This window comes from Triturus cristatus, chromosome 5_1 (genome assembly GCF_964204655.1).
Source record: "Triturus cristatus chromosome 5_1, aTriCri1.1, whole genome shotgun sequence".
Lineage (NCBI taxonomy): Eukaryota > Metazoa > Chordata > Amphibia > Caudata > Salamandridae > Triturus > Triturus cristatus.
Window position 1 is genome coordinate 419,689,055 of NC_140587.1, and position 26,596 is coordinate 419,715,650.

At 45.6% G+C, this 26,596-nt stretch overlaps 1 protein-coding gene across 1 annotated transcript in view; it reads right to left on the reverse strand.

Annotated features, from left to right (window-relative positions):
• VPS13B (vacuolar protein sorting 13 homolog B) overlaps positions 1–26,596 on the reverse strand; it is a 2,934,705-nt gene that overhangs the window by 95,235 nt on the left and 2,812,874 nt on the right. Inside the window, exon 55 of the mRNA XM_085605186.1 lies at positions 958–1,076. Coding sequence (XP_085461312.1) covers positions 958–1,076 — 119 coding nt within the window. The remainder of the gene's footprint in view (positions 1–957; positions 1,077–26,596) is intronic.

The window sequence follows — 26,596 nt, forward strand, 5'->3', positions numbered from 1 at the left end:
CAGGAATAAAAAAACCTCCTACATGCTCTCCTCTTACATGGATACTCAACAGGATTGTCACATAAATTCTCCCACTTTGAAGTCAGAGAAAGAAAAGTAAACGCCAAGCTCTCTATGACCTCTGTCTTTGAATGCACAGCAAATGTGACAAGATAAGAACAAGATTTAAAGGCCTGTTTACAGAAAACAAGTTCGCGGAAGAATACATTACACAAGGTTTGGACAACGGGAGGGACGAATTTAAGCTGGACAGCCTAAAACAAACAAAGCCAGCAAATAGAAAGCCAGAAAATGTGAGTTACAAATCACAAAGGCAATGGTAAGCAACGGGCAGAATGCATTCCTGGGTCAACTATCTGAATGTCCTCAAGATGTCTTTAGCAAACCAGACAGATGTGCTGTCTAGTAGGCTGCGACCTAAATATGAGCTCCTAAGTACTGGCGCTGAGTGATTCTCCTTTATGAATAATATTTCATTGGGAGGGCTGGAGTCTGTCAGTTCCCTTCTCATCAGGAGCCTGCCTTAGATATCATTTACATGGAGTGCTACAGGCCCTTGGTTCTGCGTTCGACAACTCATCTTCACTGGCGAACCTTGGTTCTATCACAAAAGTGTGTATTGTAGAAATCCCACAGCAGAGGCAGCAAGAACAGACTAAAAAAACTCACCATTTTATGAGACTTTTGATACAGCCCAAACTGATGCTCTGAGACGTTCTTTTTTACGTTCTGTTTATTGTAGGAGATTTTCGGTGTTTACTAGAGTTCGACATGACCTCTGAGTGGGACTGTCCTGTCCTAGTGGATTTACAAATGTGAGTATGTGGGATAAACATTTGACACAGAGTGTGATGCAGTAACATGAACAGCAAACCATTACGGCTGATCTCTTGGGTCACTCTGCGCCTCGGGTCCTGTCTTTCCACAGTGGTCTCATCACCTATGTGGGGCACGTACCGGTTTAACCCAGTGAGAACGGGTCCAGCTCTTCCTTCAGGCGCCAGGGTTATGACCAGCGTCCCGCAGTGATGATCAACGTTCACGTACACATAGCCGTAGCCAATCAGGAACACAACCTGGAAAAATAAACCAAGAAGACCCTGTAAACCACACAAAACAGAAAGAAAGCGTTGAGCTTTGATCCGTTATGTAACTCTTAAAAAACGGCAGCAAATTCTTCCGAGTGTGGGATATGAGTACATAAAGTCTGGGAAGCAGGAATACAGAGAGTTTGGTAAACAGGTCGAGGGTGTGGGAGACGAGTATAACAGGAGCCGAGGTGAGATGCAGGGGAAGGACTGAGACGCAGACACGGTGACATGACAAAGGACAGTGGGAAGATGGGACCGATGGAGACAGACCCTGGTAAATCCTCACAGCACACGGTGAAAGTGAGGCGCACACAGACAGACATATATACCAGAGAAGAGGAGGTAGGGGAGATACTGATAGGGCAGCGGTTTGAGGGAAGCCCTGAGAGAAACCATTAGTGAACATTTATAGGGGATGAAGGGGCAGGGTGGTGAGAAGGGGTTCCTCGGAAGACAATGAAAGAGACACTGTAGACCGGCCGACACTGCCAGGTTAAAATGAGCATCAACAGACCATCGAAATGTCACACGCTCCTTTTTAATTCAAGGGGATATTATGAACGTTTCTCTGCTGTCCTCAAAACACTGAATTTTGACCAAAACCTTTTAACTTATTAGGATAATGTGTATTTGTAGAGTGTAAGTTCGTCCCTATGGGCATGTTGGTACTGAATAGCAGGTGTTTATTGTTACCCAAATCATTGATACTAATTTTTTCAACCATGGAAGGATGAAAGGCAGAGTGGGGTCCACTCAGCCTTTCATCCTTCCATGGTGCTGGGATCGGAAGCTGTGACCATGAGGCTTCTGAAGTGCATGCATTAGTCCAGTGAGCCACTGTATGAGGCTTAATCGTAGGATCTACCCAAACTTTGAAGAATGATAGCCTCCATTTCAGCCCTGACATGCGGAGAGCAGGGTTTCAGCCAATATGTAGCTCCTAGGCTTAGTTAGTATAGAGCAACTGTTCTACCTCCATGCCTCTGATGCTTTTCAAACAGAAGATCTGTTAGTTGCAGAGAAGTATATTTCCTTTCAAATATGACAATATGAAGATAGCATGTTAAAAAATTGAGCAAAGTAAGAAATTCACTTACTATGCTTTAAAGGAAAACTACCTTTGAGTAAGGCATATTTACAGGATGCTCACAATAACCACAAACCCTATACATTTGCCCAAGAGTGGAGCCTTAAGTGTGCTTCTCCACTCCCATCTCTCCTGTTAGTATAGGAACAGAAGCACTGCCCCCATTCTATAGCGCCCTGAAACCACCTAGACAATTAAAGCATACACCACCCACAAAGCCAGCCGGATGCATGTCAGTTTCTTCTTTCGTCCTCAACTTGGAGTCGGATAATCCTGCACTTTCCTCTTTCCTTAGCGCTCAGGCCTACCCGTATCACTGCCCCATTGAACGGAGAGTCGGCGCTGCCACTGTCCTAGTGGAAACCAGTGCACGAGGCACGGGTATGTGATGGCCTCTATCTGGATGCTGAGGATGTGGCACATCCAAATGCTAGGTGGGATGGCAGGGGCACTCCGCGCCACCAGAGCTTGGACCCGAGAGGGAGCAGACCCCCAGAAGAACTCTTCGAGCCAGTGGCCACGGTCGCTATTACCTCTGTTTTTAATGCCGAAGGATGAGGAGGGCCACTTCTGCAAGGAGCTCTCCTCCATTACTGTTTGTAAGGATAGAGCAGATGCGGCTCTCTGGACCAGAGGACTTTGGATGTCACAGCCACATTTCTGCAAGCGCTGGGATTCTCAGTGCCTCTAAAACATAGACTCTTGCTTGACTTCAGAGCAAGGTGCTGCAGGAAAGCCGAGTCGTCCTGCCAAATGCACACTGCATTTTTAGGATTTAAAAAAAAAAATCGCATCTATATTTTCGGGGCGTCTGCATGTCCGTTTTAAACAAAGCTTGCCTTAAATGAGCTTATTCACTACACCCCTTCGGTTTGTCTCTCCACCCATATTCACAATGCGGGTGCTCATCGAATACCTAACCCACACCTCTTTCGAAATCCATCAGAATCCCCTACAACACTTCTCTTCTGGCCCCTTTATCATCCTCATCATGCCGCCCTTACTAAGATGTTTACAGCATGTGTTTTATTTGCTGCCTCCTTGATGAACACTACCGCAATTTCCTCGTGCTCTGCACAGAGCTCTGCTTTTTTTCCACGTGGTTCTCAGATAAATAAACAAGCATTGGCATAGCCAGTAGGTCTTGCCTTTTGGACCTTTTAAGTGTGTAGCTATGCAGCACATTATCCTGGGTAGGCAACATTGTTCAAAGCATCACTAATATGCAAAGCATACACAGCTCAAAGACACTACCATAGGAAAATAATTTTGACAATAACAGTAGACAATTGTGTTATTTTCAGAGTAGGACAAGCAGCACTGTCCAAAAGAAGCACACCATTTAAAAAGAGAAAGTGGAAGCTTATTGGGAAGAAAATAATAATGTGTCAGAAAGACCTTTCTAGCATGTTTAAATTCGATACTAACTAACATTTATTAAACAGCTAAATGACCGTTCGCCAATACACAAAGGGAGTGAGGATTAACTAACAAAAAAGAGAATGCTTTGATTCAGGCTGTAGCTTCCCCTGCTCAGGCGAGATTAGTGATTGAATTGGAAAAGAAATGCATGTTAAAATGTATCTAGGCCCTCTAAGATTAGTTTTTGGGGACATCTGTGCATCCTGGGGAGGAAGTGTGACCCGTGGCTACTGTGTATTAATCATGCAAGTGCACACTTTACATAAAAATTTGAGTCACGTGATGCCTACAGCAGACGGGTTCGAGCAGAAAATGTCTCTACATGACACGTTTTGAGCACACAGTATCCAACGTGTGCACAACTTGCGTGAAATTGTCTCATTTCGTCTAATTGTATGGATTTTGCGTAACTCAAAATTCAGGGATGTTGGCTGTTATTAACATCTCGCAGAGGGTTAATTAACACAGGCAACAGTGCACAAAAGTCACTCGCGTACGTATTATATTTATTTCTCATGACGCCATTTTGGGATATAAGCCACATAGTTCTTCCTTCTGATTCAGCTTCCATACTATGTAACCGGTTAGATGTTCATCTTCGAGCCAAGGTCGAGTGGTGTCATTTCCCCCATGGCATCATTATGCTAATTAGTGGTTTATAACTTGAAAACTCCAACCTATTTAGCTCACATAACATTCACAAGCATGAGATATACCCTCACTGCAGGATGCCACTTAAAAATACTGATAACCTTACCAGTTAATGATAGTAGCAAAAGCAAGTACCAATTGTTTTGCGAACATTATGTCACCCTAATTTGAGGACAGGGTGTAGCACAACTGGCAACAAAGACTGGTTCACAATCACCACTGGGAGGAGGAGAAAGTTACATTTCTTCGAGCCAGCACAGGCAGCAAGGAAAAAATCAGTGCCTCAGATCTTGCCAGTCTATTAAAAGAATACTAAAAAGCTGATCATCTGGAGAATTCGGGGCCTGAAGTGATTAATTAGACCGTATTTCGTCTTGAACCGATTTACTAAGCTTTTTTCCCAAACAGCCACATTGTTTGTAATGACCCAAATCACACCTCCATTGGCTGGCCTTAGTTACTTCACACTTGAACAGCAATCTGATTGAGCACTCTTGTTAGGGTTTCATTCGTCATTGTAATTAGCCATAATCATAGCCTTTCCTGGGTCCATGAGAATGCGCGAGTGGCTGATTCACAACATCAGTCTATTTGAATATGAATCTTCTGAAGAAAGGAGCAATAAAACCGGGAGAAACAAAGCCGCTTCTCAGGGGAATTTTTGCAGAGTACCACCGGCTCTCATTCTTTGACCTTAAAAACAAGCATGAATTCAAGGAAAAAGCAGGAAAGAGATAAAGAGATAGAGTAAAGCGCACATTGTTGTCTTTCGTTGAGGCAACAGGAACACAGCCCCGGGGCCCTAAAAGATGATGGGCCCTGCTGTGAAAACACAGCGTGAAAGCGACCGTGAGACAGACAAGGCAAATGTAAACAAGCACGGTCACGTTAATTAGAAACAGTTGGCGCCTGCGCGCCGCTGCTTGCTCCCGCAAGTTGGATGCCAGCACAAGCACGAGTGTTTCAAAAGTGCCGACCGATCCCAAAAGGTCATCTCCTAGGGCAGCGCTTGCACGCTGCACTAGGCTCGACCTAAAAATTAGCAAAATAGACAATATGGGGATGACTTTTTTCAAAGTTGGGTCAGGGATCTGTGCAATTGAACTTCTCATTGTGAGAATAGTCTCCCTCTTATGGTTGATTTACAAAATAAAGAGCCCTCCAGAGAAATAGTAAGGCAAAATGAATGCTTGCAAGCATAAATGCTCCCGTGCAACATTTTGTAGCGATACAAGGAACCAAATCATAAAATAATTAATAAACCATTGGAACAGTTTTGAAGGTCCCGTGCCTGCAAAGGGCAGCACCGCTTCTCACTGATTTCAGTGATTTTTAGCCAGGACACAAGACAATAAAAGAGATTGATTGACCAGAAGCTGACAGATTTCTAGTCATGTAGGTCACCATACTGCAAGATGGCAGCAGTCTTTTAATGACAACCCGACTCAAAGAGTTTGAATTGAGTTGCCACTAAAAATGACAACATTATTATTAGTTTATTAAAGAACATGGCCTCAACAAATCCAAGGAGTTAAATGTGCCGAGTAGGTAAGCTTATGGGCTTCAGTGCTCCAGCGAAGGAAACATATGCTTGGTTTTCTCTAGAACCTCACTCCACCGGTACCCAGTAAATGGTAGAGTCAGACTTGGTTGTAGGTAAAGGGTATTGATATAATTAAATCTAAACTGTTCCTTTCTGATTATCAAAAGGAGAACAGTATGCTAGATAAACTATCCATACAGCCAGCACTAGGGCAAAATGATTGCCATTAAGCATCTAAGGTTGACAACATACAGGAGAAGTGGTGGCAACATGCAACCTTGCCCTGATGCATTCAAACATCTGTGTGTCATGCCTCCATGGGTCACTTTAATCACTTTCTTTTTCACCAAAAAATACATCTACGTAAAAACAGCTAATAGTTCAGAAACACAATACAACTTCGCCTTGTGGTGGTATTTTCGTGCATCCAACCAAATTACACTACAGAAAAGTGAGCATATCAAGAGTAAGCAGATGCTTCTGAGTGTAAGGACTCCACCATGACATGTGCTCCATATGAACATCAGCACAGACAACAATCAAGTCTACTTCAGAAAGGAACTAAAACATCAACGTAGCTACATATACCACACAACCATTCTTTTGAGCCGGAGTGTGGTGATTTAGTTTCAGGGGTACAGGTATCTAAGTCTGTTCCTTTTTTTTCAACCAGCACCCTCTTCAGTCAATTGTCATATATACAATGGGTTATGCCAGTGCATTTATGGCCTTTTCACTGCATGCTGGACCTTCCGCAGCCAGTATCGTGTGAAGATCATCTTGGACAGAAATGTTAGGACCTGTAAGTATCTTACTATAGTATTTAGGTATACAAAGCAACAGGTGATGCTTTTTATTACTATTGGCACATGGGTTTGCTATGTGCTTGACCTATATGAGATGAGTAGATACCACGATTAAGCTTGTCATCCTCTGATGTTGATTTTTTAAATATTTATTTTCATTTCCTTGGGTGGGTGGGGGGGTTAATGTAGTGCCTGTTATCTGTTTTGATAATTAACACATAAATAAAAGGCACTGTCATTTACAATGCCAATAGTCTAAACTCTTGTAAATGCGAGACCTATTGCATTTCAAAGAGTCGTCCGCCATTGTCCCAAGCAGTTTGAAAAGTGAAAGCATGCATGGTGCGCTGAATGTTGCAAAAAGCATGTGTATTGCCTGCAGCAAGAGAAACTCATTAAAGAAAATTGTGTTTACAGACTAAATATGACGTACCGTGTAACAACCGAAGTAAAAGTGCCAGTCCTCATGGGAGGTTACAAATGAAGACAAGGCGGTACTAAGGAGGGACTAACAAGCCTATTAACAAATCAGAAGCCAGCATTTATGAAGGACAATGACACAAGCCAATGACAAATATGGGTGGAGAGTGGGAGGGGCTTCAAGTCCATACTCGAATACAGCATGCCTCGTAGAGCAGCGCATGCGCTGCCCAGGCTGATAAATAGCAAGGGCTTGCCATTGTTAAGCAATCTGTAAATAGCAATGAGGATCAAGCAACAAGGATTAGACTTCAAACAGCGCTATGCAAAGTGATTTGTGGATCTTACACTAAGACCCGTTTTAGAAAATACATGCATACGATTGGAACCAATTCCATTGGCTTCAAGTTGCACTTTGGAACACCTTATTCACGTCTCATGGTGTCTTTAGATTTCCATTTGTATTTTTTCTGCAAGGTGGAATGGCCCTTCTTTCTTCCTTTGGGGATGAAATGTCTAATGCGAAAAATCGCAAATGTTGTAACAAGATCCAATAGAAGCAATTCTTTATTAATGATCAGCTTGAATGTTCACCAGTGAACGCTCGGAGATGCTGGCGCGCTGCTAGGATGTGAAGCCACGGTTGGCATTAGAAGTCCAGCAGCTCTTTGCACGGAGTCGCAGCCGTGCCCGTACTGTTGCCGGTGTCAGTGCTGAGCGGGTCCTGTTCTTGCGCTCCGCAGGGCTGGTGCTCTGTTTTCTTTCACGGTGCCCTTTGACCTAGTGTGTGTAATCGTTTTTTTTTCTTCACACCGCAGTACCCAGTGTTCTTGAAATAATGACTTCTGGGTTTTCCATCGCTGCAGCAGCTCGGAATCCATTTACACTGCAGCTGTGGCGAGAGCAATCAAAAGCGTGAGAAATGGCAGGCCTGCTTCTCGTCTCCACAGCCCTGGTCGCGAGGCCTCTCCCTGGGAGCCGCGCTCGCGGTGCACATGCCCCGCCTTCTCGCTGCTCCATCCCTCTCTGTCATCGCCTACGAGGATATACAAATTGCGTTCCTTCAGCTATAAATGCGATTGCCGCGGAGACTCCAGATAATTAATTTCGTTTCCCCGTGGGAGTAGGTTTCACTTTCAGAGTGAACGATGAAACTACAGGTTTGTAAATTCGGTTCTATAATTTTAACTTTGAGTCGTTTTCTCTTTTGTTACTGCCCACGTGCGATCTACTGTGAAGTGACCAGTGCTCAACAACGTTCGAGAAAAGAGTTGCCCGCAGGTGTCATTCGCAGGTATAAGTCCAGCATGAGGCGGGATGTAAAAAGTCTTTTAAGATCTGAGGCGGCGATTGGCTACCCATGTGCACATGGCTGTGTGTGGTCTGATAAGCACATGTTTTTCCTCTCTCGCTCCATCTAAAATGCTGTCAAACAAAGTACAAACTGCTAAAAGATTCTTACTACTATGCGGCTTGTCACTTGAGTGATGGAAAGTGTTAGAGCACTTGACATCAGTTTCCTACTACACAACAAAAAGTAAATAACTTTAAATTAAATGAACTGAACAGATATTTCAAAACAGATTAGCAGATATGAAAGCACAAATGAAGCACACTTTGTTTTTCAATTCCGAAGTGTGATACTATTTATTGCTTATAATTATAGTCTGTTACGCTGGTTACTGGACTGGGTTGTCCAATCATAGTTTGTGTACAGTTGTGGGTCTGAGCTGGCATGGACGGAGGAAGAGAGAAGTGGTGACATCTGCTGGGATGGGCATTGTTAATATCATAGCAAAACCAAAGGAAATGATGGACGGAGTGTTGAACATTGTAAGCACTCATCCCCAGTCAACTGATCTGGGTTTAATCCATCACCGTTATTTAGCCCACTCTGCCACCCCAGTTCAGACATGGCCATATGCAAATCAGTCTGACCCTGTGCCTCATGGGAACAGTGCAGCCCGAACTGCCAAGCCATGTCTTCCCTGGACCGGAAACAAGCTCCCTAGAACCAGTTTCTGGCATTTCAGCCGTCTTCAGCCAGGCTTGCTTGAATCCAGTGGCAAAGTGAGCAAGGGACTCACGTCTGAGCATACCCTGCCAACTTATGGCGAACACAGCAAAAACCAAAGGAAATGATGGACGGAGTGTTGAACATTGCAAGCACTCGCCCCCAGTCAACTGATCTGGGTTTAATCCATCACCGTTATTTAGCCCACTCTGCCACCCCAGTTCAGACATGGCCATATGCAAATCAGTCTGACCCTGTGCCTCATGGGAACAGTCCAGCCCGAACTGCCAAGCCATGTCTTCCCTGGACCGGAAACAAGCTTCCTAGGAACTGGGGGTGAGTGCTTGCAATGTTCAACACTCCGTCCATCATTTCCTTTGGTTTTGCTTTGTTCGCCATAAATTGGCAGGGTATGCTCAGACGTGAGTCCCTTGCTCACTTTGCCACTGGATTCAAGCAAGCCTGGCTGAAGACGGCTGAAATGCCAGAAACCGGTCCTAGGAAGCTTGTTTCAGGTCCAGGGAAGACATGGCTTGGCAGTTCGGGCTGGACTGTTCCCATGAGGCACAGGGTCAGACTGATTTGCATATGGCCATGTCTGAACTGGGGTGGCAGAGTGGGCTAAAGAACGGTGATGGATTAAACCCAGATCAGTTGACTGGGGATGAGTGCTTGCAATGTTCAACACTCCGTCCATCATTTCCTTTGGTTTTGCTTTGTTCGCCATAAGTTGGCTGGGTATGCTCAGACGTGAGTCCCTTGCTCACTTTGCCACTGGATTTAAGCAAGCCTGGCTGAAGACGGCTGAAATGCCAGAAACCAGTCCTAGGAAGCTTGTTTCCGGTCCAGGGAAGACATGGCTTGGCAGTTCGGGCTGGACTGTTCCCATGAGGCACTGGTTCAGACTGATTTGCATATGGCCATTTCTGAACTGGGGTGGCAGAGTGGGCTAAAGAACGGTGATGGATTAATCCCAGATCAGTTGACCGGGGGTGAGTGCTTGCAATGTTCAACACTCCGTCCATCATTTCCTTTGGTTTTGCTTTGTTCGCCATAAGTTGGCAGGGTATGCTCAGACGTGAGTCCCTTGCTCACTTTGCCACTGGATTCAAGCAAGCCTGACTGAAGACGGCTGAAATGCCAGAAACCTGTCCTAGGAAGCTTGTTTCCGGCAAGGATGACATGGCTTGGCAGTTCGGGCTGGACTGTTCCCATAAGGCACAGGGTCAGACTGATTTGCATATGGCCATGTCTGAACTGGGGTGGCAGAGTGGGCTAAAGAACGGTGATGGATTAAACCCAGATCAGTTGACTGGGGGTGAGTGCTTGCAATGTTCAACACTCCGTCCATCATTTCCTTTGGTTTTGCTTTGTTCGCCATAAGTTGGCAGGGTATGCTCAGACGGGAGTCCCTTGCTCACTTTGCCACTGGATTCAAGCAAGCCTGGCTGAAGACGGCTGAAATGCCAGAAACCTGTCCTAGGAAGCTTGTTTCCGGCAAGGAAGACATGGCTTGGCAGTTCGGGCTGGACTGTTCCCATAAGGCACAGGGTCAGACTGTTCCCATAAGGCACAGGGTCAGACTGATTTGCATATGGCCATGTCTGAACTGGGGTGGCAGAGTGGGCTAAAGAAGGGTGATGGATTAAACCCAGATCAGTTGACTGGGGGTGAGTGCTTGCAATGTTCAACACTCCGTCCATCATTTCCTTTGGTTTTGCTTTGTTCGCCATAAGTTGGCAGGGTATGCTCAGACGGGAGTCCCTTGCTCACTTTGCCACTGGATTCATGCAAGCTTGGCTGAAGATGGCTGAAATGCCAGAAACCGGTCCTAGGAAGCTTGTTTCCGGTCCAGGGAAGACATGGCTTGGCAGTTCGGGCTGGACTGTTCCCATGAGGCACAGGGTCAGACTGATTTGCATATGGCCATGTCTGAACTGGGGTGGCAGAGTGGGCTAAAGAACGGTGATGGATTAAACCCAGATCAGTTGACTGGGTGTGAGTGCTTGCAATGTTCAACACTCTGTCCATCATTTCCTTTGGTTTTGCATTGTTAATATCATCCCATAACTAAGTGTCCAGAGCTTTAAGTGGGCCGGGTCCTGCCCGTGCTCAGCATCAGCAGTTCTTAAACTCAGGTGCAGAGACGGGTCACTATTGGGCTCTCCCTTTTTATCCTCAGGGTGAAAAAAAAAACAAAAAACATAACTCTGCAATAGTACCAATCCGTCACTGCTTTTGATGTAACTTTAGACTCGTTTTTCCATTTTATACAGCACAAACTTGGTGCGCTCTACACGGGTACCAGGTACATTACACACAGACACACGTTTTTTGAATCACAGGATGTTGGGCTGACGGCAGGCTCTACCCTACTTTCTTAGCTCGAAAGTCGGCAGCTCTAGCCTTACACCACAACCGCGCCCATACAAACTGAAGCATTTTCAAAATGATATACAACGAAGTCATAGTTGTTGCTTGTTTATCTTATGCAGTATACAACCATTGACAAACTCAATAGTCCTGGCTTGTCGTAGGTGTAATGTACTTGTTATGTTATATTTCTGGATGAATGGACAGAAGCAGCAAAATGCCATTAGGGCGGCACACCATGTTAACTACAGTTTTTTAGCTTAAGTGTTTTAAGCCACGCCCTTAACTACATAGGCCACACCCCTATGAGAGACTCCCTAGTTTTTTCATCCCACTGAAAGCTGTGTGAAAGTCATTATGAGAAGTAAAGAGGTATAGACACTTGGGATCTGCAGTGGTAGACTAGATTCAAGTCCTCCAATTGACAGCAGTATATGACAGATCTCTTCAGTTATTCCATGCCTGATCATTTGGTGTTGGCTGGTTTAGTGGTTGCACAGTACTAGTGATGGACAACCAACATAGAAGATATGTCTTATGTGAATGTAAGAACTATAAGTTGCAGTCGGCAGCGGACTGCCCGTGTTATGGTATTAGTTTTAGGATGGGCCAGAAATTGTCTATATGACATTACATAACTACATATAAAACCCAGCAACCCATACGTCAGCTCTCCTTAACTTACTTGTCTATTAAAAGTAGTTTGTTGTTTGGGTTGTTTCCAATCTGTGTATAATGAGCTGAAGATTGAGCTTGCGTGTCTGTCTTTCTTTCCAGGTTCTGTTGCGAGGATGTGGGGTGGTGTATTTGTCTTGGAAAAAGCTGTGTATTCAATGGTGATCTGAAGAATATATGCTACTGGATGCTTTGAATGCCATTGGATAGCGAATTCAGAGCTTGTCGGCTTGTGCTGAGAAAGCAGCACCTCCTGCGGACTTCTTATGGTAAGGTAGTATGGTAGGTGGTGCAAGTCTAGAGCACAGTGTCCTGCTTTGTTTGTATTGCTTGAATTCAACTTGTATGTAGATCAGTCCTTTTCCTTGAGAGGCTCTGTGGACTATGCAGAATGCCTTGTACATTGCCCTTCTAGCGATAGGTAGCCAGTGAACTGATTGCAACACTGGAGTCATGTGTTCTCTTGAGTGAAGCTGGAGAAGTCTTGCAGCAGCAGTTTGGATGAGTTGTGCATGGTTACCCCAAGGTTTCCGATGCCTCTTAATATTGTTGGAGGGGCCTCATTTCCTTAGGCCATTTGGTTGTTTGGCTGGTATTATTACCATAGACAGCAGGTCATAATCTCGTTCTTTGTGATATTCAGCTTTAGATTATTTTTCTTCTACCATGTGTTTATGGCCCAAAGGCAGTCATCACATTTTACATTGCAGAGGTCTTCCAGGCCATTTGGGTATCACCTGCATAGTTTTAATAGGCGAGATTGAACAATGTAATCAGGTTTGATAAGGGTGTTAGGTAGATGTTGAATAATAGAGGGTATATAATGGACCCCTGAGGGAAACCACAGTGTTGTGTGCGAGAAGATATTGTGAAACACAGTACTCGTTCACAGTCACAGCTGAGAGGCCTAGAATTCAATGGACATTAGCTGAACTCTCTTCTGACCTTTCACATATGGTATGTCCAACAACAATTTGCTGTGTGAAAAGATTGCACAACTGCAGGACACCGTGTCACTTTGTACTTAAGGCAGCAACTTTCATGATCTTTCCTATTCCTGATACATAAGTGGTTAGCACCACCTAAACCTACCAGCTATTCAAAAGCAATATCCAACCAGGAAATCTCTCGATCCCACAATGGCGTAATGCTTTGATTACCCTTTTTTTGTTGGGCAGTTATTACCATACAGGCACGACATACATTTGGCTTACATTGCTCCTGCCTACAGCCTTTCTTGGGGCACTGGCCTGTTGCAAAATATAGCCTGGTGAGAAAATGTATTTGCTCTAGAGATATTTATTTTGTTTGCAGGAGCCAAACAGTTTGTTAGGTTAATGTGTCTGTTGCAGAGGACTGCAAATACTTTAACTAGGAGTAGTGTGAATCTGAAATGACCCAATATAGCCTACGATGTCACACAGAGCTGCTAGAACGTACTAGCTATCTTTAAAAAATGGTTTGATATCTAGATAATACTGTTAGGGTCAACACACTGAGGATTCATTTCCTTGAACCAAATATTGTAGAAAATCTAATCAGGACACCTGAGACTGTAAGCATTAGTATTATAATCTTTAGACATCTCTGCACAACATTGACTAACATATTCTGACTTTTAAATATTGTAATCTAACATCTGTGTAGTATGAATCTGCTTTTTAAAAAATGTGTTGACTCCTTTAAATTGTTAGTTTATCGTTATCTGATTTATGGTCACCTCAAATAAACTGCCGTTCTGAGGTCCTGTGAAATTAATGTACAAAATGCATAATGCTTGGTGAATATTTGGGGTACCATTTTTATTGGGAGAAGAATCAAAATGCTGGGTGGTAGGACTTTTATGGATCCTCACAGATTCCAGAACTTACTTCTCAGAAATACGATTTCTGAAAGAACTTAAATTAATGCAATTTAATGAACTTCCAAACTGAATGTTCCTGAAAACAGATACAGTTGAAACCATGCATAAATGGTCCGGTGGATATTCCACCCTGGTCATCTACCCAAAAGTACTTATTAAGTGAAGAAAAGATTGGAACTAACAGCAACAAAAGATGATATGAAATGGAACAAAACTACAACAGAAACTCTGCACTTGCGGTTCTGTGAAGAAGGTCTCGGGACAAAAACAGGCTAAATCATGTGTGCATAGCAGAAATGGAGAGATTTTCTCTGTTGCTCAATATCCAGAAATACATCATCACATTCTGGTGCCACTTATAGAAAGTGACCCAAATTCTCCACTACGAGGCGCCTAAAGGCCAAGCAGCTAAACCGTCCAAGGAATCCCTGGAATGGGAATTCACAGCAGTGGAGTCGTGCAAAATGATGCCCACCCAGCAGAAAGTGGTTAGGGGGATCTTAGTCTCCCATGTCTCATAGAAATGATTGTACTACTGGATATCGAGTCCTGTTGGAGTGGGTAAAGATATTCTCTGGAACAGCCGGGAGGAACCATGCAATTCACATTCTGTGCACATATCCTCTGGGCACAGAAATAACATACGTACTTGTCATTTATGTCCCTCTTGGTTGGGGCAATAACCTAGATGCAAGGAACTGGCAGACCAATTTTAAACAATGCAGGAGGGGCCAGTAGTCAATTCTTTCTGTCCAAGAGATGTAAAATGGATTGTTTGCTACCAAAAACGTAGTACTGCAACCACTGCCTGTTCTTTACAGCCTGGTGAGCTGATGGTAACCAAAACCTGTAAGAAAAGTGCACATGGTGTGCCCCTCCCCACTTCAGATCCTTAGGCGGGGGCACAGTTTGTATCACAGAAAAACAAGTTTCTTACCTTTGGTAACTCCTTATCTTTTAGAGAGTTTATCTAGCCACTATTTCCTTACATATAAATTATCCCAAGGCGTCAGACTGAATCCAGAAATTTTTGAGCAGTACCCCTGCACGCCGGTAGGTGGCATAGTTCGGCTTCGCATTGTTGTCGTCCACGCTAGAAGTGATGTGCGCGGTGCCTACATAGGTACCAGCGCAATAACACCAGTTTCTTTTTGCGACCTTTCCACACCAGAAGCAAAGAGCCAAGAGGAATCCTGATGAACTGGTGTGCATCACTACGGGCCTCAAGAGGGTGAACCTAAGCAGAAAATCCATTCATGGAGTGGGGAGAATGGGATGGTCGGTAAGAAATCTGCAGCTAGATAGAGTCTCTAACAAAAAAGGTGTTATGAAAGGTAAGTAAGTTGTTAATCTGAAAGAGACATATAGTCGCAGATTTCTTACCTTAGAATAGATACCAAAGCAATACCTCCCTGGAGCTGAGTCTATGAACAGATTAGAACAAAAAGTCTTGCAGAAACAAACAGGCAAAATGCCCAACACAACAGAGCTGGCCGTCCGTGCAGTAGTGCCTGGTGAAAATGTGCAGAAATGCCCATGTTGCTGCCTGACAGCTGTACAGGACAGTGGCCGCAGCCTTGACTCTGGTGGAATTAGCACGCAAACCCTCAAGGGGTGGCTTTTTGGCCATTGTGTAAGTGATCTTTATGCAGAGCTCTTTCCATCGTAAGATGGTTCATTTCTTTATCTATGGGTTTTGTATAGCGCCTGAATCACCCCCGAAGGGGTATCTCTGTGCTGGCGGATGTACAAGAGAAGGCTGGTGCATCAGTGAGTCTAGAACAGAGCAGAATTAATTTATTTGCCTGACATACCCAACAGTTGATCTTCCACCCGGAACTCTCTAGTACGATCAATGAAGAATAAAAATGCTCTTTTTGGGTCCAGGTAGTAGACTTTCCCCTCTTCTTTAGAAGGGTGAGGCAGGGCCAAGAAAGTAGGCAAGATGATAATTTGTCCGACATGGAAAGGGATCACTATCTTCAGATGGAAGAAAACACAGGTTTTCAGAACCAGTTTTTCTGGATAGTGTAGGAAGGAAGCATAGAGAGTGCTTGCAGCTTGCTGACCCTCCTGATCAATGTTATGGCCACCAGAAACGTTGCTTTTATGGTCAGTAACTGGAGTGGACAGCTGTGCAGCGGCTCAAAGGGAGCGCACACAAAGTTAAGACTAGGTTGATGTCCGATCAGGGCATAATGAACGACCTGGGAGGAAAGAGGTGTTGCAGTCCCTTGAAGAAACAAGTCACAACAGGTGACTTCAATAAAGAAGCTGGGCCCGGCAACTGCAAGAAAGCCAACATGACTAACCAGTAACCCTTAATAGTGCCCAGAGCAGAGCCCTGTAGCGCTAGAGAAAAAACAAACAATACAACTTGGGATATGGGTACAGAAAGAGGATTAATGCTTTTGGATGCACCATGAGACAAACATGTCCTAGTAGCAGAAGTATACTGTCTCGGTGAAAGGACGTCTGGATGCCAAAATAATGTCACAGACTTTGTAGGGGAGGGGGTGGGGGGATGGAGGTTGAAAGCTGTCTACTGTCACTGCTCAATCTCCATGCATGAAGGTAGAGGGTGCACAGATTCTGTTGCAAGACCCTGCCTTGTTACTGCGACAGAAGCTCCTCTCAAAGAGGCAGCCTGATTGAAGAACCAATGCTCATACTCGGGAGTCCGGGATATCAAACTCTCTGGACCCAATCCGGAGCCACGAGAATTGCCTAGGCCAGATTGTTCTTGAAAACCATGGGCAGGAGAGTTATCGGTGGAAAGGCATACCGGAGGCCTGAGCTCCACTGGAGATGAAAAGTGTCTCTGAGTGAGAGCTGCCTTGGAAACTCCAGCATGCAGAACTGCAGACATTGATTGTTCTCGTAGGTAGCAAACAGATCTAATCAAGTTTCTCCCCATTCTTTGAAGAGACCTTGTACTACCTCCGGATGAAGACGCCATTTGTGATCCGCTAGGCATTGATGGCTGAGTTTGTCAGAGAGCCTGTCAGGTGTTGAACCGCCATGAAAATGCCCTGGCATTCCAGCCATGTCCAGAGACGTAGGGCCTCTTGACACAGGGTCCACGACCCAACCCCACTCCGTTTGTTGGATCACTCACAGCTCCAGCAGGTTGATGTGAAGCTAGGGCTCTGCCGGAGACCAGAGTGCTCTGATCTCCACCTCTCCCAGAAGGCTGCCTCAGCACAACACATCTGTCACTGCGAATATCTGTGGGTGGGGAAGGGAGACAGGTCTATCGCTGACCTGATCCCGGTTCGTCAGCCACCACTGCAGGTCTTTTGCAGTTCCCTCCGAGATATGGATTATGTCAGCGAGATACCCCTGTTGTTGTGCACACTGGGACTTCAGGTCCGACTGCAAATCCTGAATATGCCAAAGGGCATGTGTTACCAGCACGAGGTGACGAGGGCCAACATACTCAGAGTCAGTCTCACCAAAATCGAGGCTAGAGGAAGAAACATCAGATTATAGCCTCAATATCCTCGACTCGCCATTCTGGAAGATAAATCCGAAACTGCAGTGTGTTGAGAACAGCGCCAATGAACAGGAGCATCTGAGTGGGAGGCAGATGGGTCTTCAATACATTGATAGTGAATCCTAGCAAGTGCAGGTGGTCTGCTACAGCCTGGAGGTGGGAGATGATAGTAAGGCCAAAGGGAAGTACAGCAAACTGAAACTGCTCGTGGCCCACCATGAATCACAGGTAATGCCTGTGGGCAGGCAGAATGTGGATGTGGAAACAGACATCCTGCAAGTCCAGCGCTACCATCCAGTCTCCAGGATCGAGGGCAGGAAGGACCTAAGTTAACATGAGCATCTTGAACTTTTCCTTCTTCAGGAAGATGTGAGTAGGCCCAGGTCTACAACAGGATGGAGGCCTCAGTCCTTTTTAGGCACCAGAAAGTGGCGGGAATAGCAATCATGACCTAGTTATGATACCATCCCCCTCTCGATGGCTCCTTTGGCCAAAAGCGCTAGCACTTCCTGATGGAGCAAGGAGAGATGGTCCTCCGTCAGCCAGTTATGAGAAGGTGGCATGGGTAGGATAATGGGGTTTCCAGAAAGGGAATGGAGTAGCCCCAAGAGCACTCTTGTCTGATTTTATGGACTGCCAGTGGGGCAGGTGATGGCAAATCCTGCCCCCAGTTGGTGCGCGTGCTGGTATGAGGGCAAACTAAAAGGGCTTGGAGGCAGCAGCTGCCGGGAGCGGTGGACTGGCCCAACCTCTGTCTGGCAGTCCCATGTGGTTGGTGGGACTCATGTCCACAGCCACAAAAAAGCTGGGAAGCTACTTGGCCATGGTGGCGGGAAAGGAAGCATTTGCTAGCCCTTACCATAGCAACAGAAGGGGCAAAAGACAGACTGGGGTTGGCAGGGAGCCATGGATAGGCCAAAAGATCTGGTTGTAGACCGTCTGACTTCAAAGCGCTCCAGTCCTGAGTCTGCGTTTCACCAAAGAGGCGAGAGCCTTCAAAGGGCATGTCCATGAGGGTAGCCTGGACATCACCTAAAAAGCCAGCGGCTCTCAACCAGACATGGCATCTGAGAGCCACTGACGAACCAATCACTCTGTCTAGTGAGTCAGTCGTGTCCAGTATTAAACAAGAGAGGAATTGGGAGCTAGGTTTAGGAGGAGGTCCTGTACACAGGCTCCCGAGTTTCACTGTGAATCAGCAAAGGTGTACAGTTTCTAACTAACACGCTGCCCAAAATTCACAAAGGGGTCACATCTCCCCCCTTTCCAAATTCTGCGACCACTTCTTCCAACCTTTGGTCTGCACTACACCCACCCTTTTACAAGTTACCAGAGACGTTCTGAAATTGATTGAGGCAACCAACCAGGAGGGTACCCAACCGGATGTCCTACTGAGACTAGATGTAGAGGCCCTCTACACCAACATACCTCAACAGAACACTCTTGAGGTTGTGGAAGAAATACTGCACAGCAATACCTGGTCCTCCCCCGCCAGCTTCATCATGGAATGCGCACACATCGCATTAACTGAATTTTTTTTTCAGTTTGTGGATCTCCTCTTTCACCAGACACAGGGCACGTCAATGGGCAGTCCCTTCGCCCCTAGTCTGGCATGTCTCTATATGTCAGACTTCGAAGCTAGGCACCTACTGACAGACTCCAATCCCTTTTCAGACAATGTCCAACTGTGGCGGCATTAGGTCGACGGCATTCTGATATTCTGGAAGGGCCAGATCAACGAGATTCCCGCCTTCCTCACATGGATCAATAGTCTCAACCCCTATCTAAAATTCACTGCCAATAGCTCTGAGCAGGAACTCCCTTTTCTTGACTTATTGATCATCAAAAAACCTGACAAACTCGAAACCGTTACATACAAAAAACCTACTGACAGCCACTGTCCGCTCCTCTACCATAGCTTTCACCCTCAGGCTCTGAGAGGAAATCTGCCATATGGCCATTTTTTACGTATCCGCAGAAACTGCAGCAATGTAGATGACTACAAGAGACAAGCGTTAGAATTGAGTACCCACTTAGCCAAAAGACAGTACCCTCTTCGCTCCATAAACAATGCCCAGAAACGAGCACGCAACGCACATAGACTGACCCTCTTGGAATCACATTCCAAACCCGACAATGATCTCATCACATGTGTTACCACATACACGTCTGAATCCAACATGCTGAAAAAGGTGATTAAAAAACACTGGAGGATACTTCAAATGGGTGACCTCTCCTTGCAGAACCCAAGGTTCGCATTCAAACGTACCTCCAATATAAAAGACCTACTCATCAATACTAGACCTAAAAGGATGACTCAACCAGCCATAAATACACTTTGGAGTCTCCTGCAAGTAACAGGCCACTACCCGTGTGGACAGTGTATTGTCTGCCCCCTCACATGAGCCACCAAGTCCATTCAACTGACCAGTAATTGGACATGGACGCAGAACAAACACATTAACTGCAACACACGCAACTGCATTTACCTGATCACGTGCCCGTGTAACATGCAGTATATCGGTATGACCACCTGCCCCATCAAAACGAGAATCACCGAACACAGGAGTAACTTTCGATGCAAAAAAACTAATACCAAAATGTGCACCCACTATGTAGAACAGAACCACACACCAAATGACCTGCAATGGACCATACTGGAAGCGTTCCCAAACATTACTACTGAAGCACTGTTTAGGACGGAACAATGATGGGTTTTTTAACTTGGGGGTCACACTAGGGGCCTCAATGATGACATTCCCTGGGCTGAACTGAACCACTAGGGGGGACCTACATTAAACAACCCCCCCCTCTTTCCAGGCCTCCAGGTTTCACCTCCACCCTTCTCTGCGATCCCTACCCGACTTCCAAGTCTGTCACAGGTCCCACAGTCCCTAGTTACTGGGAGCACTGTCAGCAGCAACTAAATTACTGCTACTAGCCCCTTTATCTAGATGTCGCTGACATCTCCACACACTGCCAATGAGCGACTACATTACTGCTGCTAGCCCCATTATCTAGATGTCGCCGACATCTCCACACAGTGCCAATGAGCGTGCTTCTCATAACTTGGTACTTCCGCTTCACCGGCCTCTAGGGTCCGCCTTCACTTCACATCTCTGCGACCCCCGCACCACCTAGCCTGGCACATGACCCGTAGACCCTAGTCACTAGAAACCTTATCGGCAGCACTTACATCATAGTTATCAGACCCCACTTTCCCTTTATCCAACAACGGCTGACACTTTTACACACTGCCAATGAGCGAGCTGCTCTACACTTTGGTACTTACACTTTGGTATTCCCACTTTGCCAGTCTGATTACCACCAGCCGGCTTGTGGCCTACCAAAATCACAGTCCCACCTTGTCACTGTGATCAGTCGTGATGGTCCAATAAAGTTACCGTGATCCTCACACAATATGGCCGCCGCAGTCTACCATCTAGCGTTTGCACGCTCCCTACGTCTCTATAAATAGATAACATCTGGAAGCGAGAGCTACGGGCCCGGAGCACAGGGTAGGAGATCGGCGAGTTGCAAGCATCTCACTGTAACTACTTGGATACACGGAGGTTCAAGCCTTTCGGTTAGCGAATGACCTTTTACACATGGGGTACTGACTTCTATTATCTCCTCCAGCTACAGAGCAACGGCGAGCTCTGCCTCCCCCATCGGCCCTAGGCTTGGATTCTAGGTTTGAGTACCGATAGTAATGCTGTTTTCATGCCAAACTGCCCGCCTTGACTCTTGCCCTGATCTTACCTTGGCACACGTTGTCCCTATAGCCACCATAGCGATACCGCTTGCACGCTATCCAGTATGCCGCTATATTGCTTTCGTAATTAGTTATGGGCAGGGCACCCAGATCGGGCCTCACCCGGGAGCCTTGTCTGTAATTACTGATGCAATTGACGATAACGTCCTAGATAACCTAACAGCAGCATGCTCTGGCCTCAGTTTGCTAGCCGGCCACGCGCACCCTTCCAATGCCCACCTTTGTAACCTTGACCATGACACCCCCGGGCATTTTTACTAATACGTGCGCTCATTTAATGCCCGCCTTGGTAACTTAAACCACAGCACTACCTGAGTATTTAACGAAAACTCCGGTAATCATACCGCATTGGTGCATGCCCAGGCTCCTACCTGTCAGCCGGCCACGTGCACGCATTCACTGTTCGCCTTGGTAGCAGTAACCACAGCACCAATTGAGCACTTGAGGAGAAATATCCTACATATCTTTACCAGTGCATGCTCTGGCTTTTACCCACTAGCCGGCCACGTGCACCCCGCACTGTACGCCTTGTTAGCAGTAACCACGGCATCAATGATTCACACTATCTGGTAACACTGTCACACCATTCTAGTTCAAGTCATGGTGCCACCAGTTCACGGCGTTTCGGCGTACCTCACGCGGATTACTTGGCATGAACCAGCAACTCGAATTGCACAACCTGACCATCATGTAATTTTAACCATTCGCTTGTAATCCTTGTTTCTCTCCCGGATTACAAGTTGTTTTTAATTTTCTCTTGGTTGTCCCTTTTTCCCTTTCCTCCCTTTCCATCCAGGTCTACTTATCACCCCAGTACAAGCCTACTAGGGTATTCCCTGCAGGATCTGGTTACTAGCCACTAATTTAGCGGAACCAGACGGTAGTGCACCACACACATTTTAGTTCTTGGTCCTGAAGAAGTGCCATTAGACCCGTTAGGGACGTAAGAGGCACGAAACATGTTGACCTATTTGCACCTTAGTAGCCCTAAAAGGAACATTACTTCCCCGTAAGGGCTCACACACTATCTTTTAACAAGGCTCGAGTTACCTAAACCAATAAACTTGACCAGAGTAGGACTGCTCCCGACCTTTTTTATTTTTACAATCACCTACCTGTGCACTACCCAGCCCTCACACCGGCACGCACCCTACGGCTTCTTCAAAAGATCTCCGACAAAGAGCCCCATTTACGGGAGCCCGTCAGGCATTGCATCGCCGGCCCGATGAGGAGCAAGGCCCAATGATGAAGCATGACATCCTCCGGGGTGTGTGAGGGCATCACGAAGAAAGACCTCCCTTTCCCCTCCCCTCACGTCCAGTTAGGAACTGCACACCTCTGCTGATTCTCAGTTGTGTCCAGCCCCCATCTGATGATCTTTGCTGCTTCTCACCCATCAGAAATTGATACAAAATGCAGGTGGTGTTTACCAACTGCAGTGCTATGCTAGTGGAAGAGAACATTCTCTTGCCAAAGGTGTCCAGCCTTTTGAATTCCCTACCTGGTGGAGTGGTAGGGAATACGCCAGGGTTAAACTAGGAAGGTGGAGGCTTGGAACACCATGATCTCCGGGGTGAGATGTTGGGTGATGAAACTGGGATCCTAGGGGGTGGAACCATCGAGGTGGAATCACCCTATGCACAGAAGCCCCTGCACAGGGCTTGAGTGCGGCCCCTACGCCAGACATCTGTGAAGGCTTCAATGCACTGGGAGGAGAGACTCCATGGGAGTGACTCTCAGCTGAAACACCTCTGTCAAGACCTTTGTCTTGACTGCCAATTAGGGCAGCATACGGTCTAGGACCTCAGTCGCCCTCCGCACCACCACTGCAAAGGAGGCTCCCTCATCCATCGCTATGGAAGGAGAAGAGACCAAGCCAGTGTCCGGTGAGGTGTCTAGCCCACTGGCATCCGCCGGTTTCACATACCAGTTGTCCTTTGGCTCATCGAGGGGGTGGTGGAATGTTTAAGCTTCCTCCCACCCCTCCCAATCGCCTCCCTCTCCAGGCTTGTCAGAAGAAAAAGGCACTGGCTCTGGCTCAGAGGGCACGGAGCCATTGGGAATGACAATGGGGTTGGTGCTGCTACAGGGCATCGGTGGAGCTAGAAATGATCGCACTAGAGCAGGCTTCATGGAGGTCATGGTCTCATGGGTGTATTTGCTCTGGATCCACAGCTGGATCTATGAGGCCTGAGTGCCAAATGCGGACCCACGTGTGTGAATCCAGTAGGGGCCCTTCTCGAACCCATGGGGGTCAAATGCACTGTAGAGGGGTCGAGCCACCCAAATTGGAGGTGCATGGCCTCACAAAAGTCCCTGAATTGGGCGGGAGTTGTTCCTGCTCCTGGAAACTCTGGGAGGCACAGAGTAGACCAAGTCACAGGCTACACGGAGGAGCAAGACTTCTAGCGGTGTCATAATTACCACGCCGTGTCCGAGGACTTCGACCTACATGGCGAAGTCAAACAGAGCTTCAACTTCTTTTGTTTGTGGGACTTAGCTGACGATTTTAACTGGGACGACGATCATCGGGAGCTCCGTGACCGGTCCCGGGACCTACTGCACGACCGGTATCAAGAGTGTCATGGGGGCACCTGACATCAAGTGGCGAGGGTAACGTTTTTCCCAGCGTCTTTGGATTTATGGTGTGGCAGTCCTCCCAGGCCTTGGAAACGTGGTACCGCTGTAAGCACCACAAAGTCCGTATCTATCTCCTAATCATTGCAAGGTCTGCACTGGCTACCTGTCAGGATCATTTTCAAGGCATTTTGCCTGGTGCATAAAGCGTTCACAGGACGGGTCCTGTATACTTTCAGAATCTGTTCACTTGGTACTCCCCCAGTAGACACCTAAGATCCAAGTCATTTAAAATTATAACTGTCCTCAGAATTAACAAAGCAAGATGGGGTGGAAGGACTGGAGTTAGCTCTCTCCAGAGGTGTGATGACTGCCATGGAAAAAAAAGCACTGATGTCAGCGCACCGGAAAGGCGTCTACATAGGAACTACATACATCACTTCTGGCAGACATAGAGCTGAACGTTGCCACTTACTAGCATGCACGGGTACTGTTCAAGAATTTCCAGATCTAGTCTGATGCCTGGGGATGGTTCTAAGGTAAGTAATCTGCAGCTAGAAGTCTCTATCAGATAAGGTATTCAGCACCCAGGCATGATTGTCCTGTGTATTGAGTAGAGGTCAAAATTCTACAGAGCTGTCTATAATGAACTAAAGGCACAGGCACACACTCTCTAGAGCCCTTCAGTGGACCTTTCTCCGTCCCAATAACAAGCACAGCACATGTCCAACAGAGTGTTCAAGCAGATTTGTTGGGTCACTTCCCATTCCTAATGCAATCCACAGAAAATGTTACTTACGTTCAGTAAAGATATTTCTGATGGATACATAATCTTCCTGCATATTCTTCACCTTTAGAATATCCTCTCAGACTGTCTTGGTTGAGAGGTGGAATTCTCTCCTGTTACTAAGAAACTAATCCAACTAGCTAACAAAATTTGGGAGTTTTAAAGCACGGGGCACGAGTTCTTGGGACAAAGTGCTATTTTGCCACACAACCCAAGAAACTACACAAAATTCTGGACAGGAGGTATTAGTAAGAATTTATTACTAAAGAAGGCTAATGTTGAACTCAAGCACATTCAATAACATATTGGATAAGGAATTGCGAGAAATCTATAACAATGAAACAAGCCATCAAATACTTCCTTTTGCAGGTGTGGTGTGTTGTTTTGAATTTGTGAGGGGAAATCCACAAAGCTGTCAGTTCAAGGTTTCACTCAGAGACTACAGGGAAGAGCAGCTCTAAAGGAATGCAAATCCGTGGCCCAAGTCTGTGTTGAATCTCAACTAACAGTGTGTTGCGCAATCTTAAATAAGTAAAAAGCTGACGAGCGTCTTTTCAAGAACCTTCCAGCTGCTTGCTTTGCTTTTTCACACATCATGTGTATTTTCAGGCGTTTTCCCCCATTGCGCAAGACATATATTTTTGCTGTTTCTGAAAAGTTGGAGGGGCTGGTTACCAAGCCTTTATCTTAGCAAAATATTGTGTGTGACATGTGAGCATGCATCTTGTGCTCTTATGATCTATTAAGCCTCAACACAGAGTTAACATGTGAAAGCTATGTTTATGAAACAAGGAAACTTCCCAGGTCCAGCCGCTCCCATCTAAGCTTCTCTAAGTTAATGAAATATCACGATATCAAGTAACTCTGTGAGCCTGTCTTGCTTTGCAGGGGAATCGTGGAAACGCAGCTTCTTTGATGCCCTCTTATGAAAGTTAAATTGAGATCATGCTTTGTAAAACTAACTACCTATGCTGCTCCTTCGCACTATTCATACATTTCCTCAAAGGAAGAAAGGCTGTTTAAAGTTGGAAAAAGGTGACAGAAGATAAACAAGAAAAAATAAAATGCTTGAACAATTTAATAAAATGCTTGAACAATGTTGCCACTTTGCACTGTTGCTAATTCTATGCCCCAAAAACATGTCGAGAAGATCAATATCAGTACAATAACAATGGCCACAGCTTAGCTGGGGTGCTTTCACTACCACATTCAAATTGTGTGATGTAAGAGACCTTTGGGATCTTACTTGGCAACATAAGAGTATAGTACTGACATCTGCAGCGTAAAACAGGTCCCCGGTACTAAATATTTGGAGTTTACGCAGCGCTTCTCAGAAGAGTCTGTTATAATCAATGAACACAAAAGATTTCCCGCTTTATCGTCATTTTCTCTACCGACTGGTTAAACACTAGTGTCATTAAATCAACTCATTAACTTCACATACAAAGTGATAAAAGCAGTCCTGATAAAAATCCTATTTGTATCTGCCTACTCACCCAAAGATTTGTATTTCGAAATCAGTCATACCATTTAAATTAGGCCATAGAAATGGACAAAGGGTTTGTTTGCTACACTAACCATATTCCTATCCATCATGGAGTACTGTATTGAAATTTATAAATCTATTTGCATATATGAGCAATCATTTATAATTAAAAAAACCTGTGCATAAGACTTTTTAAGAAATAGTGACAAAGAAAAGTCTAAAACAAAGAAAGAAAGAAAGAAAGAAAGAAAGAAAGAAAGAAAGAAAGAAAGAAAGAAAAAGTTTTACACTGGCGATCCATCACTTCTCATCTTCATAGATCATTATGATATTGGTACACCTCGATATGGCATGCAAACTACCTTGAGGGGATAGGACATACTTCATCTTATCTTGCAAATGAGTCTTAAAGATACATTTAGCATCCGGTTTAGGGTCTTTTTCAGATACAGCAAGTGCCCTGAAGCTTTTCCCTTTGAACCTTTCAGGTTTATTTTATTTATTTTTTAAAATATTTTTTATTGTTTTC